Consider the following 19,381-nt stretch of genomic DNA (forward strand, 5'->3'; position numbering starts at 1 on the left):
GTTCACTCAAACTCAAGTCCATCGAGTCGGTGATGCCATCCAGCCATCTCATTCTCTGTCGTCCCCTTCTCCTCCTGCCCCCAATCCCCCCCAGCATCAGAGTCTTTTCCAATGAGTCAACTCTTCGCATGAGGTGGCCAAAGGACTGGAGTTTCAGCTTTAGCATCATTCCTTCCAAAGAACACCCAGGACTGATCTCCTTTAGAATGGACTGGTTGGATCTCCTTGCAGTCCAAGGGACTCTCAAGAGTCTTCTCCAACACCACAGTTCAAAAGCATCAATTCTTCGGCACTCAGCTTTCTTCATAGTATAACTCTCACATCCATACACGACTACTGGAAAAACCATAGCCTTGACTAGACGAACCTTTGTTGGCAAAGTAATGTCTCTGCTTTTGAATATGCTATTTAGGTTGGTCATAACTTTCCTTCCAAGGAGTGTCTTTTAATTTCACAGCTGCAGTCACCATCTGCAGTGATTTTGGAGTCCCCCAAAATAAAGTCTGACACTGTTTCCACTGGTTCCCCATCTATTTCCCATGAAGTGATGGGACCGGATGCCATGATCTTAGTTTTCTGCATGCTGTGCTTTAAGCCAAATATTTCACTCTCCTCTTTCACTTTCATCAAGAGGCTTTTTAGTTCCTCTTCACTTTCTGCCATCAGGGTGGTGTCGTCTGCATATCTGAGGTTATTGATATTTCTCCCGGTAATCTTGATTCCAGCTTGTGCTTCTTCTAGCCCAGTGTTTCTCATGATGTACTCTGCATAGAAGTTAAATAAACAGGGTGACAATATACAGCCTTGACGTACTCCTTTTCCTATTTGGAACCAGTCTGTTGTTCCATGTCCAGTTCTAACTGTTGCTTCCCGACCTGCATATAGGTTTCTCAAGAGGCAGGTCAGGTGGTCTTGTATTCCCATCTCTTTCAGAATTTTCCACAGTTTCTTGTGATCCACACAGTGAAAGGCTTTGGCATAGTCAATAAAGCAGAAATAGATGTTTTTCTGGAACTCTCTTGCTTTTTCCATGATCCAGCGGATGTTGGCAATTTGATCTCTAGTTCCTCTAGTTAACTGTAATTATTTAGATTTTCTATCAGGTTTTCTCAAACATTTAGTTTTAAATTTTTTAAAGTAAGGTTTATTGAGATATAGTTTATATACAATAAAAATCACCCTCTTTTGATGTACAGTTCTATGAATTTTGACAAACCTAAACAGTTGTGTTCCTACCACACTGAGATTGGACTATTTCCATCACTCCAGTTGCCTCTTGCCCCTGTGTAGTCAGTCTCCTCTTCTTTCTAACTCTGTGCAAACACTGATCAATTTTCTGTCCTTACAGCTTTGGTTTTTCTAGAATGTTAATGGTAAGGAATCAAATAGTATGTTGCCTTTTGTGTCTGGTTTCTTTCATTTTGCATAAAGCTTTCGAGAGTCATCCATGTAATCACATGTATTCAGTCCTTCTGATTGTTGAGTAGGACTCTACTGTCTAGATATACAAGTCATTTGTTGAGGACATCTGGGTTGTTTTCAGTTTCAAGTAATTATGAATAAAGCTGCTCTAAGTATTTGTGCTTAGAAATACTATCTGTTTTCTTTTTTCTTGAGTAAAGACCTAGGGATGAAGGTGCTGTGTTCTATGATAAAAGTATATTTAACTTTATAAGAAACTGCCAAAATATTTACCAGAACAACTGTTCCATTTTTCCATTTCACCTTTCCCACCAATAACATGTGAGAGACTCAGTTGCTTTGCATCCATGACAATTCTTGGTATTACCAAGTTGTTTCCTTTCTTCCAGTTTTAGCAATTCTATTGGTGTGTAGGGGCTTCCTTGATGGCTCAGTAGTAAAGAATCTGCCTCCTACTGCAGGCAAAGCTGGCTTGATCCCTTGGTTGGGAAGATCCCCTGGAGAAGGAAATGGCAACCCACTCCAGTATTCTTGACTGGCAAATCCCATGGAAGAGGAGCCTGGAGTGCTACTGTCCATGGAGTCACCAAGAGCATCAGACAGGACTTAGCAACTCAACAACAACAATATGTGGATGAACACAACTGTCAGAACTCATCAGATTGTTTACTTTGTGCACAGAATTCACACTGAAGTTTTGCATTGTATGTGCTTCATCAGTTTTGAAAAATGTAATGATCTATAATGTCATGCAATAATATGGATGAATCTTTACAATTTAATATTCAGGTTTAAAAGTTTTGAAATATTGTATGTTTTAGCTTTTATAAAGTTAAAAACAAGAAAGCCTTTTTCAAATTAATTTTTTCCAGATATGCACAGTTACCAAAGACCATTTAGAAAAAAAAGATCAAGAGATAGTCAGTATAGGATTTGGGCTGATGGTTACCAGGTGGAGGAAGGCAGGTGATGAATGTGATAAGGCAGGTGGTAAGTTGTCAGAAGACCAAACTAGCTCTTGGTTTGGGTAGTAATTCATGGTTATTACAATGTTATTAAAATAAGTATGCAGATACAATTATAGACACAGAAACAAAGAAAGTGGGCCATGCTTTGACAATGATGAGAATGTCTCCTGAACCAAAGTTCATGATTCATTCAGTTCTTTGCTCCTGAAATCCAAAACGCAAAGGTAACACTCATGAGCTCTGTGCTATTGCTTGATTATTATTATTATTTTTAGAATATCTGACTCCTTGGGGAGAAGAAGAATTATGACCTTAATGACCAGGAAGTTACCAAAGGTTTCTAGCTTCACTTTATCTTTAAACAGTAGACATGGATTTGTCTGGCATCATTAACAACAGAGACCTCCATGGTGCTTCCAAAGTCCTGTTGCAGAGAAGAGTTGAGTCTCCAACTACAATTCGGCATCGAAGACTGGGTTGATCTTGGACATGTAGGCAGGTGGGCACAGGTGGAAGCATCCGTGCTGGCTACCCGGCCCCTGCCTCCCCTCCTCTGAACACATGGCTCCCCCACCTCTCCTCAGCCACCTGCTCTCAGCTTCCATATACATTTCCTTACTGTTAGGTTTAGAATGTTAGATTTGAAAACTGACTTTGATTAAGATAGGTATAGCTTTTCACTCGTAGAAGGAAAATAACTACAATGATTGTTTTAAGTGTTGTTGTTTATGATCTTCGACATACTTGTTATTTGTATCATAAATAACCGTTTAGATCAACAACTGAATCGCTCTGCTGCTGCTAAGTCGCTTCAGTCGTGTCCGACTCTGTGCGGCCCCATAGATGGCAGCCCACCAGGCTCTGTTGTCCCTGGGATTCTCCAGGCAAGAACACTGGAGTGAGTTGTCATTTCCTTCTCCAATGCATGAAAATGAAAAGTGAAAGTGAAGTCGCTCAGTCGCGTCCGACTCTTCACAACCCCATGGACTGCAGCCTACCAGGCTCCTCCGTCCATGGGATTTTCCAGGCAAGAGCACTGGAGTGGGGTGCCACTGCACCCTAAATGTTAATGTGAGAAAAGGAGTTGGGTACCAAGTAGGCAGGCAGGCAGTGCATCATCTCAAATTTTCCTTCCTAGTGAGAAGGGGGTAGGGGCTTTATTGCTGCTTCTGGTCGGGGCAGGGGCCCATGCTGGAGGGCCCCAGAGGGAGTACTACACATCTGTACCTGGAGGGCTTCCTGCGCTTCAGGACCACCAGAGCATTTCTCCAGTTCCCTTGTCAGTTACCCACCTCCTACACCTGTAAAATGTCCTTGGAGGCAAAATGCCTTACTGTCTGTGACTAACTCTGAGCTGCTTTGAGTAAAGCACACTATTTAGGAAAACCAGAGCTAGCTCTAAGGTAAATGGGCACATTACGTGTGCAGCTTTTTTGACTTTTGAAATTATTCTTGACTAGTATGCCCAGATTTACAGAGGAGCTTTCAAATCGCACCAGAACACAAAAACTTAGCTCCTGTTAATTTGGCTGAAGAGCACATGCCAAACATCAGAAGTGGTCTACGTTTTAACAGAGACACTAGTGCTTTTCCCATTTTGGGGTGCTTGACGGGTAAGAGAATGAAATGGGAACGGTAGTAGAGAGTTGGTCAAATGCTCTTCCTGCAGGTGGGTGTCTCACCACAGCTGGGCGTACATGCCCCAGGTAAGATGGCAAAGGCAGAGTCTCTGAGGTCCAGAGTATTTATTACATCCAAGGTGTGGCTTTCAGGATCTCTGGCCCTTGCTCAACACCTCATTCCCCACTTGGTCTTCTCTGGGCACTCTGGTAGACCTCTCTTTTCTTGGCAGTTTTGCTATGCATGAATTTCTTTTAGATTTATAAAAACTCTGTATCATGTGAAGCCCTCCAAGTCCCCACTGATTTACCTAATTTTTTCTGTAAGTCATTATCTTACCTCCTTGGTTCCTATTTAACATATTTTAGATTTACTATTGAATTGACATGTTAGCTTCCATTTCACTTATAAACCGATGTAGTTAAAGATACACATAAAACATTGTCTTGAACTATACATAGTTGAGGCTCTTAGTTGCAATGTAAATGTTATCAGACATTTAGTGCTTTATGTCACAGGACAGACACAAGTGGGTAAAGTTCAATGGGGAAGATGCCCAGGTAATAGGAATAAAAATAAAATGTATAAATGCAAAATGGCAGTATATATTTAGAAGAAAATATAAGAAGAGAATTCCCACAGAAATTATAAGATAAAAGAACTCTCACAGAATTCACAGGAATTACTGTGACTTGCAGCTAGTTTGAACTATTTTGCATCACAGAATAAAAATGAAAACAGACAGAGATGTTTCTTGGTCCTTTACCCAAGGATCTGGTAGCTGGTAAAAACATTCTTTTCTATGAATCAGAAGAGATACAAAATAATACTTATAAATTACTCCCGTTCACTTAATATGTCAAGCCCAGGCATTTGGTATTCTGCTACTATTTACCTGGAATAGACAGTCAGAATTGAAGCTCCCTTGAGGCAGATGTGTCAAATGTAAAGTATAAAGCTCATTTACATGTAGCACGGTGCCTTTTGTGTGCCAATGAAAGAAATTCTAAGATATTCTCTAACTTCCTTATTTTCATTTGAATGCTGCAGGTGATCCAATTTTACAGCCATTACAATCCCCGCCATCACCATTTAAGGTTAGAATCTGAATACAAAGCAGGCTCCTGCTAGCAATGTCTAATATAGTCTCAAGGGACAGAATAGAGACCATGCAGAAGGGTCCTCAAACCAGCTCAGCGCCCTCACCAAATCTGAGTGTTTCCCAGGAAGTGTTTGCAGTTTTATCAGAGTGCTTATCTTTTCAGTAGTCAATCTTTTCGGAGTGGTTGTCTGCCCCTAGAACACATCTCTGAGGTGTTCAGGATCAAATGGTGAGGGAAAAAAGATGGAGAAGGAGGACGAGTCCAGGCCATAACAGGGCTAGACCCCCAAGAATATTTGATCTTATCGTGAAGAGGTGTGGAGAAATTCCTGAAACCTTTCCATGTGAATACACAAGGAGAAGAAGTAAAATAACTGTCTTATTTCCTAGTTTGGTATAAGTTAAAACACACATATTAGGTTCACTTGGAAAATATATGAATTGGGAAAATAACAAATAATTGTTGCTAAACTGAAATTTTCCTATACTTTTTGTTTATACCATTTCAAAGAGCAATTTGATACTAATTCATTGATTAACATGGGGAAGAGACTCATGATTTTATGGTTCTCCAGGAAGGTTAATGCAACCATGAGACCTCTTTTTGACCAGATAAGAGGCAAAATGTGAATTATCAACCAAGGATCCAACAAAGGGAAACAGATTTAAGGGCAAGAAATATGAATATGCAGTCAGGTATAATGCAAGAGTGATATAAAATTCACTTAAAGTTAAGAAACAAAGAAATGATAGATACTTTAATTCCACTGAAGTTTTCCTAATGTTAATGCCGCTGCTGATTAATTCAGCTCATAGCCTGCATCTATGGTACCTGCAATGCCAGACTATATCCTCTGGGAGGAAACTGAACAAGTGATGGCATTTCTGGTACCCGGTTGTGTGGGACAAACTGGGCATGCGCGGGCCTTGCATCCTAAAGAGACAAGGCATAGTCTCTGCTTGTGGACAGTATCTCTGAGTGAAGACTGGACCATGAGGAATTATCCTCAACCCTGGAAAAGATCAAAATAGCTGTAGTGTAGGAGGAAACAGACAGAACAAGCTCCATCTTGAAAGCAGGACTCCATCTTGGGCCGGACTGTGGACTTTGAGCTATATGCTCAGGATCTATGGAAACGACATACCAACTGGAAAACCAGACATCCCGGATGGAAGAACCCCAGGGCTCATACCTAGACTTTCCATTGCCTAAAAGAATACCCTAATTATCTGTGTAACCAAATAGAATCATAAATTCTATTATGCTTATTGGGGTATGACCACAAGCCTATTGATAATTGTCCACTGTTAAGTACCTAGGCTTAAGGCATATGATCACGGGTTAACTTTGATTGTATCTTTCTCTTCCTTTGTTCATACTAGTTTCAGGGAATTTGGGGAGGTAGGTTTGGGCATGTACACTTAGGGTATATGGGCTTCCCTGGTGGCTCAAAGGGTAAAGCGTCTGCCTACAATGTGGGAGACCTGGGTTCAATCCCTGGGTTGGGAAGATCCCCTGGAGAAGGAAATGGCAACCCACTCCAGTACTCATGCCTGGAAAATCCCATGGACTGAGAAGCCTGGTAGGCTACAGTTCATGGGGTCACAAAGAGTCGGACATGACTGAGCGACTTCACTTCACTTAGGGTATATAAGGTTTTCACAAAAACTGGTTGGGGTCCTTGGCTAAGAGGAGACTGCCTTGAGCCTGCTGTTGTACTAAACTGCCCTTCATTAGCTGCATCGTCCTTCTGAGTGAGTTTGTTTCCCAGAACACGTGGCTACAACATTTGGTGCACGGCCCGGGCAACTCCTCACTTTGAGGAGACAGGTCTCATTTGAGGCCACCCCGAGGCTTTGTGGCTTGAATCTCCTAAAGGGGGGAAGGGGCCTCGCCCCTCTGGAAGAATTCAGCCTTTCAACGCCCGGTTTCTTTGCTTTGGCAGGTAGTGAACGGCAGCAAGGAGAAGGCAATGGCACCCCACTCCAGTACTCTTGCCTGGAAAATCCCATGGACGGAGGAGCCTGGTGGGCTGCAGTCCATGGGGTCATGAAAAGTCGGACACGACTGAGCAACTTCACTTTCACTTCTCACTTTCATGCATTGGAGAAGGAAATGGCAACCCACTCCAGTGTTGTTGGCTGGAGAATCCCAGGAATGGGGGAGCCTGATGGGCTGTAGTCTCTGGGGTCGCACAGAGTCAGACATGACTGAAGCGACTTAGCAGCAGTAGCAGCAGCAGAACGGCAGCAAGGGAACTGAGTGCTCAGGTGAAGAGGAACCCACACATCAGGGTGGAAGTGGGGGCCTGATCACCCCCCTGGGAGGGACTAGAAGGAGTGGGGACCCACAGGAGCATGGAATAGACAGGCGGCAATTGCTTGGTACACAGGTTGATGAGCGTGTTAGGGCTTAGGAAGGAAATCTATGAATGTCATTTAGGAGGTAGTGTCCATGCTGTCTTAGGGAAAATTATTACCAAGCAATCGCCAGGGGATTGTTAGGAGAAGAAACTTGGTCGTTGTGTGCTCGTATTCTGCCCTCCCCAAGGAGGTGTCCCATCTGCTGTGAAACTCTTGACCCCCTCTGAATTGTCAGGCTAGAAGGCGGGGGATACATAAGTGAATACGAACTGGCTTTTCTGAAGATGGCTTGGGATGTGGGATATTTAACCCATCTGTGTTTTCATCTGCACCTGATCAAATCCACCAAGGCAGAACGGACTTTAAAAGTTAAGGGAGAAACAGTCTTGGACCACGTGGTGTTCTGGTTCGGCCGTGCCAACTGGCAGGTGAAGACACGCCAATCCGCCTTCTCCCTCTGGGATCTGGCAGGTAAGGCTCTTCTCACCCCAATTAGGAAGGAGGTGGAATGGCAATATAAATGTTTCATTGAGTGGCAATATCAGAAGTACATAGGGTACTGAGAACTTTGTAGTCAGAACGAAAAGGAAAAGTAGAAGGTAAGCAAGATGGGGGGAAGTGAATCTACAGCAACTGTATTGGAGTGCATGATTAAAAACTTAAAGAAGGGATTTGGAGGAGACTATGGGGTGAAGATGAAGCCTAATCGCCTCCACAGACTCTGTGAGGTCGAAGCCCCCTATGGGAGTAGGATGGCCACCAGAGGACACCATGAACTTAAAAACAGTGGAAGCAGTCTATACAGTAGTCATAGGAGAGCCAGGACACCCGGATCAATATCCATATACTGATTCATGGCTATGGTTAGCTCAAGACGCTCCTACTTGGATAAGGTTCTGTATCCAGAAGGGAAAGGGAAAAATATTAATGGCACAAAAATTGACTGATGATAAAAAAGGAAATTCTACAGGATTTGGACAGGGATGACCTTCCCCCTCCCCCATACTGGATAATGACGCGCCCACCGCCCAGTGCTCCAGGAGGACCGGAGGCCGCCTTAATGCCTGATCCAGGGCCAGATGAAGTCCTGCAGCAGCTGCTGCTCCTCTGCCAGCTCTCCCGGAGGTCGTAGAGCTGCCACCTTGGCGGGCTCCGATCCCGGTGACAGAACCCTCTGGCCAACACTTCCAGGATCCAGCTCCAGCCAAACCGCCCAAGCTATACCTGCCTCTCCCGGTGAGTTACTGATCAGAAGGGGAGGGAGATGTTGGAATTAAGCAGAGACTGCGCTCTGCCAGAGAGCCAGAGGGAACGAAAGCGAACAGACAAGAGATTTACAATGCTAGCTACTGCTCTGGAAAAGTCTATCTTGGCCCTCCAGAAAACCTCCTCTGCCCCAGGGACAGGACAGTCCTTCAACCGGTCCCAATGGAGGCCCCTGGCCCCGTTACAGCCAAACCAGTGTGCCTGGTGCTGAGGTTTTGGCCACTGGAAGAATGAATGCTCTAAGGCAAGGAAGGAGAAGGAAGCTCCTGCAGTTGTGAGGGTTGCTGGCTTGGAAATTAAATAGGGCTGCCAGGGCTCAGAGATATTAGGTCCCCGAGAACCCATGGTAACCTTAAAAGTGGGGGACCAAACATTCTTGAGTGCCCAGTACCCCTGTTGGGAAGAGACTTTCTCTCCATATTAGGAGCACAAGTGACTTTCTCCCCAGAGGAGAGGCCCACCTTCCAGATGGACATTATGACTTATTTGCTCTGTCTCTCAATACCCCCCCAATATGAGTGGAGGTTGCATGAGCCTCTGAAGGAAGAGCCAGGTGGGCCGGAAGAGCATGAGAGAGAGCTAACTCAATTATTCCCTGAGGTCTGGGCGGAAGATACTCCCCACCCCCTCCAACCAGACTGGCTAAATAGAGGCCCAGGCTGGCATACTACCCCACATCAATAGATTGAAACAAGCGGGCATTCTGGTAGAGTGCCAGTCGGCTTGGAATACGCCAGTACTGCCAGTCAAAAAGGAAGGAGGACAGGACTATAGGCCTATATAGGATCTCAGGCTAGTCAACCAGGCTACTGTGACTTTACACCCCACTGTTCCAAACCCCTATACCTTACTTAGCCTCCTCCCACCGAGGACTAAAGTTTATACTTGCCTAGATCTCAAGGATGCCTTCTTCTGCATATGCCTCGCCCCAGCGTCACAGCCCATCTTTGCCTTTGAATGGGAAGATCCAGTCGGGGGCACCAAACAACCACTCACCTGGACTCCCCTACAAAGGTTTAAGCATTTCCCATCCATCTTTGGGGAAGCCTTGGCTTCTGACCTGGACTCATTCCACCCGGAAAAGTACAGATGTTGGCTCCTACAATACATGGGTGACCTGCTGCTGGCTGCCGAGACAAAGAAAAAATGCTGGGAAGGGACAAAAACAGTGCTCCAGCTGCTGATGAAAGCAGGTTACTGGGTGTTGAAGAAGAAGGCACAGATCTGCAAGGAGGAGGTAAGGTATCTGGGGTTTGTTTTAAAGAAGGACACAAGGTTCCAGACCCTAATTGGGTCCTATATACTGATGGCACTAGCCTGATCAAACAAGGACAACGGCTGTCAGGTTAGCCAAAGCGGAATTATTGGTACCGGAGGAGCTGGCACACACTCTGGTAAACCAAACACACCAAGCGACCCACCTAGGCCATGCTGCCTGCTCACAGGTTAATGCTGCCTCTCGGCACAGACAAAAACCTCCAGAGGTTCAGCTGAAAGGCACGCTGCCCTTTGAACACCTGGGAGTGGACTTCACTGAAATGAAACCTCACCAACACCGTTACCTGCTGGTCATGGTATGTACGTTCTCGGGGTGGGTAGAAGCTTTTCCTACCTGGACTGAAACAGCATCAGAAGTAGCCCAGTGCCTGCTTAGGGAAATAGTTCCCAGATTTGGATTTCCTACCAGTATTGGACCAGACAATGGCCTGGCTTTCATAGCTGATTTAGTACAACAAGTAAGCAAAACTTTAAACATCAAATAGAAACTGCACACTGCATATAGGCTCAGAGTTCTGAGATAGAGGAATGAACCAACTGGACACTTAAAGAGACTCTCCAAGTGGATCATAGAGATTGACTGCTCCTGGGTGGACTTGCTTCTGATGGCTCTGCTCAGACTCAGGATGACCCCACGGTCCTAAGGCTATTCTCCATACAAAATTGTGTATGGGAGGCCCCCTTCCCATAATAAAGCAGATGTCAACAAATGTGCCTCAGGTAAGGGGAGATGGGATTTCACAGCAGATGGAACTGGGTAAGGTAATAAGTCAGGTAACTAAGTTTATACAAGAAAGGGTGCCGCTCTCCCATGGGGAACAGATTCATGAATTTGTGCCTGGGGATCAGGTGTGGGTTAAGGACTGGAAACACGACTCCTTGGCCCCACATTGGAAGGGTCCATATACTGTTGTTCTAACCACTCCTACGGCAGTTAAAGTTGCAGGTGTCACTCCCTGGATCCTCCACATGAGGGTGAAGAGAACATACCACACAGACCCGGAGGACGCTGAGTGGACTATACAAAAGGACCCCACTGATCTCTGTGAAACCAAGATCATCTTAAAGAAGAAAAATAGGTGAAGCTCTACAATTAACTGCTGCTACAAGGACTTGCTGGTATCATCTTGGAACTAACCATAGTTTCAGCACAAGGAGGGACCTGTGCTATAATTAATGTTGAATGTTGTGTATATATTCCTGCTTTATCTGGCAATATATCAGCCACCCTAGATGACATGAACGGTCAGGTAAAAGCTATGTCTGATGATGATCTTTCTTTTTGGACTTCAGTCCTATCTTGAGTGAAGGGTGATTGGTGGAAAACTATATTTACCATTGTTATAGTTGCCTTGATAGTTCTGCTTTGTGGATCCTGCATTTTACAAAGTATTATGAACTTTGTAACCCAGAGCTTGGTGTCATTCTCCCAAATTGGCAGTCAGAGAGCCAGGGTGCAATATGTCCCTATGAGTGATGCTCATACTATGAGTTAAGAGCATCAAGAGGGGGGAATGTAGGAGGAAACAGACAGAACGGGCTCCATCTTGAAAGCAGGACTCCATTTTGGGCCGGACTGTGGACTTTGAGCTCTTGCCCAGGATCTATGGAAACGACATACCAACTGGAAAACCAGACCTCCCGGATGCAAGAACCCCAGGGCTCATACCTAGACTTTCCATTGCCTAAAAGAATACCCTAATTATCTGTGTAACCAAATAGAATCATAAATTCTATTATGCTTATTGGGGTATGACCACAAGCCTATTGATAATTGTCCACTGTTAACTACCTAGGCTTAAGGCATATGATCACGGGTTAACTTTGATTGTATCTTTCTCTTCCTTTGTTCAGACTAGTTTCAGGGAACTTGGGGAGGTGGGTTTGGGCACGTACACTTAGGGTATATAAGGTTTTCACAAAAACTGGTTGGGGTCTTTGGCTAAGAGGAGACACTGCGTTGGGCCCGCCGGTGTAATAAACTGCACTCCACTATCTGCATTGTCCTTCTGAGTGAGTTTGTTTCCCGGAACACGTGGCTACAACAGTAGTAGCAGGAAAGGTAATGATGGATTGAATAATAATTGGCAAATGACAACTTAAAGAAGTAACAACAAGGGGAATGAGAAATAATGGACTGTTTTAATTTTTTAAAAATCTTATACCCCAAATGAAAAAGAAAATGTTGCAACTATTTATAACCTATCACCTTGGTTATAAAATAAGAAATAGGCACCTTGCCTCAGGGAAGCAGTGACTCAATTGTGTGTTCTGGGACTTCATCAAGGATGAATCTCTTTTTCTTCCCTACCTACAATTGGATGGGGTGTCTTTCAACTGTTCACACTTTTGAAAGGAAAAAGGGAAATATCACTGACTAAATGCTGAAAAACAAATTGTGGGTAATAGCTGTTGTTACTGGGGCTTGGTGATGGGCAGGAAAGCCTGGAATGCTGCTGTCCATGCGGTCACAAAGAGTTGGACACGACTGAGACACTGAACTGAATGAACTGAACTATAAATAAAAAGGATTTTGTTGAAAAGCAATTTTGGTTGAACTTTTAGAGTTCTGAAATCTTTCATTCTCTATTAAATAAAAAATCAATTTAAGAAACCCCCTTCCCCCAAGGCTGAAGGCATATGTTCTTCTCCCTCCATCCCTCCATCTTTTCCCTTTCTCTTCCACTTTTCCCCTCCCTATTTCTGTCCCTTTCTTTCTCTCTCCCTCCCTCGCTTGCTTCTTCTTATGCATTTTCTCCCTTCTCCCTCCTCAGCCTTTCCTCATTTTCTCCCTTCCTTTCTTGTAGTGATTGTTGGCTGAGTCTCCAGTTGCCTGACACTATGTTGAAGACACAAAAGGGGCAAGACCTAATCCTGCCTCCACAGAGTTTACTTCCAAACGGAGACACTTCTGTTTTCCAACCTTGCTTGCATAGCTCATAAAATAATCATGATATGCACACACCAGAGCCCGAAAGCCATCTCCAGCCCCATACTTACAGCTATGGAAAACCGCTGAATGCTTTCATCCTCACAGTCCTGGATGACCTTATTCAGCCGGTGGTTGTCATGGGACTCTCCATCTGTCACAATTACCATGACTTTTTTAACCCCTCTTCGGGCACCCCGGGCTTCAGTGAAAGCCTCTTTCCTGAAATAATCACAGACAAAAGAGGAGCAATTCAAACATCAGCCCAAGTTTAGGCAAAGTGAACACAAAATGAAAACACTGCCAGCTCCAGGGAGCCCATTAACATTGACTCCCATTGTTCAAGCCAGGAGCCATGATGCTCATTGTTTGTAATAGGTTAAGATTTATTCCAGATGATGGAGAGGTTACCATTTTGCTAATCACCATTTATCCCTTGTGGGATATTTTGTTTACCCAAAAGGCAGCAGTCTTTCATTCTTTAGAAATTTCAAAGGGAAGGTGTTGACTGGAGCATACAGAAGTTTAGAGAAGGTCAGATTTTAAATACTCTCCCAGACCCACCTTTCTCTGTAAACATTCCTGTCTCACTTGACAGTCCTCTTTCTGTCTGCTTTTGGCAGAAGCTTTTGCTTAACTCTCACTTCCCACACCTAGTCTGACATTCACGGAAGAGTGTGGCCATCTTCTGAGCTACTGAGTGGGTGTGGGAGAAAACGGAGTATCTACATGGCTGTGAGTGCTTGAGAGTGCGCTTGGATATAGGGTAAAATTTAGACATAGGAATTAGACTGCAGATGGCCGTGGTCTGAGTCAGTGACAGAGTCGGGTTCATGGGGCAAGGAGGGTTTGGCTAGCTATGAAAGGTTTGGTCTGAATTAAGTTTGAGGACAAAGGCTGCTGGGGATGAGGTAGGAGGAGGTGGTATAGAGAGAAAGGACACATTGCGCTAACTTCAAAAAAGGAATTTTGATTTAATTCAACAAATATTTATGGAAAGTGATGGAAGATAGGGGAAACTGACAATTTTTGTTTGTTTTGCATCTCTTGCGTGCACACACGCGCGCACACAGAGGCACATTTTCCCTTTATTACTTTCTTTTACTCACTTCACGTTCCCCTCCAGAGTCTTGCACAAGAAGAGTACACTTTACTTAGGCTTAAAACAATGAATGGATTTCATATAATATTTTTTTTAGATTTTGGTATAAAATGTACCAATCATTGTACTGAATAGTCTATTTAAATATTTTACTTTGGTCAAAAGAAAATAAGAAAACAACAGAAAGATAAATATTTTACTTTGGTCATGAGGACAAACAGCTGCAGTTTGGAATACACCAAAGAAACACCTCTTGTTTTAACCTCCCAACGGTTTGCCACGGTAAATATTAGTTCTAATGTAGATACACAGTAAATGCACGGTAGCGGGTATCTTGTGAGGAGGGAGAGAGGATTCTGGTGATGTGAGCAAAACAATTCATCTGTGCTTGTTTTCCCTTTAAAAGGACTTACAGCAAATATGACAAGATGTTAAGAACTGGTGATTTTGTTTGATGTGTACATAGGATTTTGTTGTACTATGTTTTTTAATTTTCAATTTTTCCTACAATTTTCAAAAGAGAAAAAGAAGCTTTTTTTTTTTTTTTTTTTTTTTTAGTACTGACCACTGGGGAATTGTGTATCTCTGCCCTCTATACCAGACAAACAGATTTTTTACTTCTTTCTATGTACAAAGGTGAAAAATAGATGTTAGAGTCTAGTCTTTAAATGAAATCTGGACATGGATATGATGAGATATCAATCCTTTTTACAATTCTGATTCCTTTCAGCAGGTGTCCCCAGCCTCGAGGATCAAATGCCTGATGATACGAGGTGGAGCTAATATAATAACAGAAATCAGGTGTACGATAAATGTAATGCACTTGAGTGATCCTGAAACCATCCTCCTCCTGCCCAGTCTGTGGAAAAATTGTTTTCCACAAAACCAGTCCCTGGTGCTGAAAAGGTTGGGGACCATTATCTTAGAAGATTGCCAAAATCTCCTGACTCTCTTGAAGATCAAGGCCATAACTGAATGAACATCAGCTGAAGGCGATGATTAAAAGACGTTCCTTAAAGAAAATCTGGTAGCTGTGAAACCAGGACTGGCTTTCTATGGGTAGCATTGGCAGAGCTCATGTGTGTAGCCTTTATGTTTCAAATATCTCCTGCAAATTGTGTTTGATCCCCATTTACCACCATCCATTATTCTCTCTTTAAAATGAGCATTGACCAGTCTGCATGGTTTCATACATTAATATACCCCAGGACAATCTCTTTCTTTGGGACAGGAGAATCCAGGCTTTATGAGTAAATAATGTGAAGCAACCAAAAGAAAGACAATTTGGGGTAGGGATAAGGGGACACAAAAATATGTTTAACTAGGAAACACTGAAAATGAAAGTAAGGATTCTAAATATTTAGAAATACTGTTTGAACTGATCCTGCCTGAAAAGAATAAAGAACAATTAAACATGCAAAACTAATTTATAAGAAGAGTACTTAGCAATATCATCATGGAGTTTTATTTATATACAAAACTCAATAAACTCTATGTCCCACAGCTAGACCCTCTGTGAAAACACAGAGGCAAAAGCCATATAGGGACATGGTATTCACAGTGGTATTTATGCAGGAGCAAATGCAGTCAGAATATTTCATCAGTGAGTTTTCAAAGATGAATATTCATTCTTAAGTGGTTGCCTTTGGAAGACACAGCTCCCTACAGGCTCAGAGTTTCAAAGAACACTTTGATTTACTTTGAATGTACACCCACATTTAGTCAATTATTTAAGAATTATTTAAGAATGTGCACTCAGCACACCTAAACATGTGCACTTCTGTGCATGCAAACTGGTGATCCTATGGGCAGGTAAATGTAAAATTACCCCATCTGTTTGTGGTTATTTTTCTCACAGGTCCCATATTAACTATAACCACATGCTTTTCTAACATTTATAAGTCTGAAGCGGAACATGAAAGTTAAAATTTTTGAAGATCCAATCCAGTCTTTGGAGTATCCATATTAACCGTTTTAGCCCTCTTAGAACATGGATCTTAACTGGCAGGTGGAATGAGAGGACGGGCTTTTCAGAGGCAGGTGAGAGTCCAGAAGCTGAAGGCTCTTAAGAGAAGGATCCTTAACGTTAGTCATAGCGCTCATTAGATTTCCTGTGATTTTGGTACTGTTTAGTTTTTGTTCAGAAGATTTCATGGTGATTAAGGGGGAGAAATAAGCAAAAGAGCTGAGTGGGATCAGGAAAAATACAGAAAAGAGGATGCTCTACTCTGTAAGGAAAGGACAGTTCTGTAGATGCTTGTAGAATGCAACTCAGCCAGAATGGATTATGTGCACTCCATGGAGGAGACTGCAGAAGGGAGGAAAGGAGGAATGTCAATTAGAGGGAATTTCGGGAAAGTGAGGAAGAAAAAGAGAGGGTACCAATGATGAAATCCTTTCCCCTTTTCAACCTTTTCACTGAAAATGTTTCAAATAAGACGTTAATTTGCCTTCTTAAAAACACTTATTTGAGAACTTGAACAACTCTACATCTGTAAATTTAAATCTGTGAAATGCTGTAAAATTATAGATATATTATGGTATACACATATACTGAATTAGAAGTGGACTAATTTAATCCATTTTTTATACCGAGACTACTAGAAGCTGAAAACAGAGAATAAAGGGAAAAGATATTATATAATATTACATCTTGGTACCCAAGAACGTCATGCTGTAGACCAAGTGGTTTTTTTGACTGGTTCTGCATCAATCAAAATCTTGGAATAAAAGGAAAGATAAGAAGAATGGTGAGATTGTAAAATAGAAAATTTGATCCTATAATTATTAGCTAATCAGTTGAATCTGATTTCAACAAGGTGGCTTTAAATATTACTAAGGTATTAATAACTGTTCCATTAATACTCCAAAGCACTAGACTGTAAGCAGGTATTTTTGCACAGTCTTTTACTTTGGCTTATTATTATTATTTTTTAATCTATATACCTTGCTGTGGGCTTTCCAGGTGGTGCTAGTGGTAAAGAATCTGCCTGCAATGCAGGAGACCTGAGACTAGGGTTCAATCCCTGAGATCTGGTTGGGAAGATCCCCTGGAGAAGGAAATGGCACCCCAATCCAGTATTCTTGCCTGGAGAATCCCACAGACAGAGGAGCCTGGCAGGCTACAGTCAGCAAATAGTTGGACACAACTGAGTGTCTGAACACACATACCTTGCTGTGTCTATTCCAAGGGCTGTCATGGTCTGCCGGCCACCTCTCTGGACTATTTTTTTTGCTGCAACAAGCACCTCTTCTGTTGATGAGTACTTATTGAGGTTGAACTCATGAGTTACATTTTCTCCATACTGTACAATTCCAACCTGAAATACCAAGTCACTGTGTTATCCATCTAGCAGACTTTCATTTTAACTGTCTTCAGTTTAAACACATGGATCAAATGTAATAATACAAGTTAGTCTTTCCAAAGGGTTTAAAACTCTACCAATACACAAATCCTTCTACTTTGACAGCAATAATCATTGCCATTTGTGAATATTCATATCCCAAAGGACACAAATGAGAGTGCTTTAATAAACCTCTCAAATGATTGGTTTCTCTCTTCAACAGTGTTTACTGAGTGACTCTGGCAGGCTTTGGGATTGAACATGAAACTGACATGGTCTCTGCCTTCATGGAGCTTCTAAACTATAGGGAGACAGAGAGATTAACCACAAGAATTATTCAAACACAGCTTCAACTGCAAAGTGTGAAAAAGGCTGTACTAACTGAAAAGCTATTACTGGCAAGTATAACCTAGAAGCGTAATTTAAAATGGGGGCTCAGGGAAGCCCTTTCAGAAGTGATTTTTGAGACTTAAAAGATATGTGCTAGGAGGGTGGAGGCCCGTCCTGGATGGCAAGTGTGAGGGTGGGTGGGGTCCACACTAAAGGAGCTGCGCCTGTGAAGAAACTGAGATGGCAAAGAGGTAGGTGCTCTGAGAACATCTACCTCTTGAGGAACAGCTGCCTCTGGACCTCTTGCTCTTGGTCCAGAACAATGAGTCTGGACCAAGCTGGGAAGAAAGAGGGGAGCAAGATGAAGGTGGACGAATGATCAGGGATGTTTTTGGCAAGGACACGTGTGTGTGCTTCCTGTTTCAAGTAGCTCAGCTATAGCTTCATGGTTCCTAAACTAGCCCTTCCCTTTCTTGTTCCCTGTCTTCTCTCTCTCTTACTGCCATACTCGTTCATTCCTTCTTTCCCACAGGTGGGTAGTGCAAGCAGCTAACTGCAAAGCCACCATGAAGTAAAAAGACTGAAGGTTAAGCGCAACTGATTCACTTCCCCTTGCCCATTTTCTTAATCCTTTTTCTGAACCCTCCTTTGAAGGTTGGTGTGAACCAATAAACTAACCTATATCAAGAACTGTGCCTGAAGTTACTCTTTGTTTAACCTTCCTACCCCCAAATTAGGGACTCAGAGAATTCTTTACCCAAAGGACTGTCTTTTTCTGAAAAGAAATTTTTTTTTTTTTTAATTTTTGACTGTGCTGGGTCTTCATTGCTGCAAGGGCTTTTCTCTAGTGATAGGCGCGGGTTACTCTTCATTGCGGTGTGCGGGCTTATAGTGGTGGCTTCTCCTGGTGAGGAGCACAGGCTCTAGGTTGCGTGGGCTTCAGTAGCTGCAGCTCCCAGGCTCCAGAGCACAGGCTCAACAGATGTGGAACATGAGTCTCGTTGCTCTGCTGTATGTGGAGTCATCCTGGATCAGGATGGAACCCATGTCTCCTATATTGGCAGGTGGGTTCTTTACCACTGAGCCACCAGCCTTTGAAGAGATTTTAAATTACTTTCCCAATGACCCTAACAGCTTTTAACCAGGAATTCAGGGAAATACTGAATAATTACTAAGGAAAACCATGTAGGTTTGCCATCGTCTTTGTGTGTATAAATGCTCAGTGTAAATAAAAGTAAAATTATTTTGTTATTTAGATATAATCATTGTGCCTAATTTATGGTCCCATGCTGAACAGAAGTTATTGAAAAGTACTAGGATTTAGTTGGGCAGTGCTGTGTTGCTATAGAAGTTAATTGCTCATCCATTCAGGGCGTCTTACAGAGTTGGTTTTGTTTTTATTTCTCTTTGTTTAGATTTGATTAAGCAGGAGACTAAAGAACTTTGAAAACTGTCACTCCTGTTATTATTCTTAGATATTTTACTACTTGGATGACTCTATCAAACACCCTAGTCTCTTATTTATTTGACTTCCTTGGCGTTAGTAATCTTTTCCTCTAGCTCACCTATGTCATCTGCTTCCAAGGTCTTCGCCTTGACCTTGTCATCTGGAAAAATTGCAGCACCTCAATCTCAATGTCAAATGTTCTTTTCTCT

General features: G+C 42.8%; 1 protein-coding gene across 2 annotated transcripts in view; it reads right to left on the reverse strand.

The window, feature by feature from the left end:
- The window catches only part of ITGA1 (integrin subunit alpha 1), a 181,634-nt gene that overhangs the window by 67,281 nt on the left and 94,972 nt on the right, over window positions 1-19,381 (reverse strand). For both annotated transcript variants that reach the window (XM_059878883.1, XM_059878884.1), the window contains 2 exons: window positions 17,223-17,371; window positions 13,021-13,171 (listed from right to left, as the gene is read on the reverse strand). In XM_059878883.1, the coding sequence (XP_059734866.1) occupies window positions 13,021-13,171; window positions 17,223-17,371 (300 nt within the window). The remainder of the gene's footprint in view (window positions 1-13,020; window positions 13,172-17,222; window positions 17,372-19,381) is intronic.

This window comes from Bos taurus, chromosome 20 (assembly GCF_002263795.3).
Source record: "Bos taurus isolate L1 Dominette 01449 registration number 42190680 breed Hereford chromosome 20, ARS-UCD2.0, whole genome shotgun sequence".
NCBI classification, from domain to species: Eukaryota; Metazoa; Chordata; class Mammalia; order Artiodactyla; family Bovidae; genus Bos; species Bos taurus.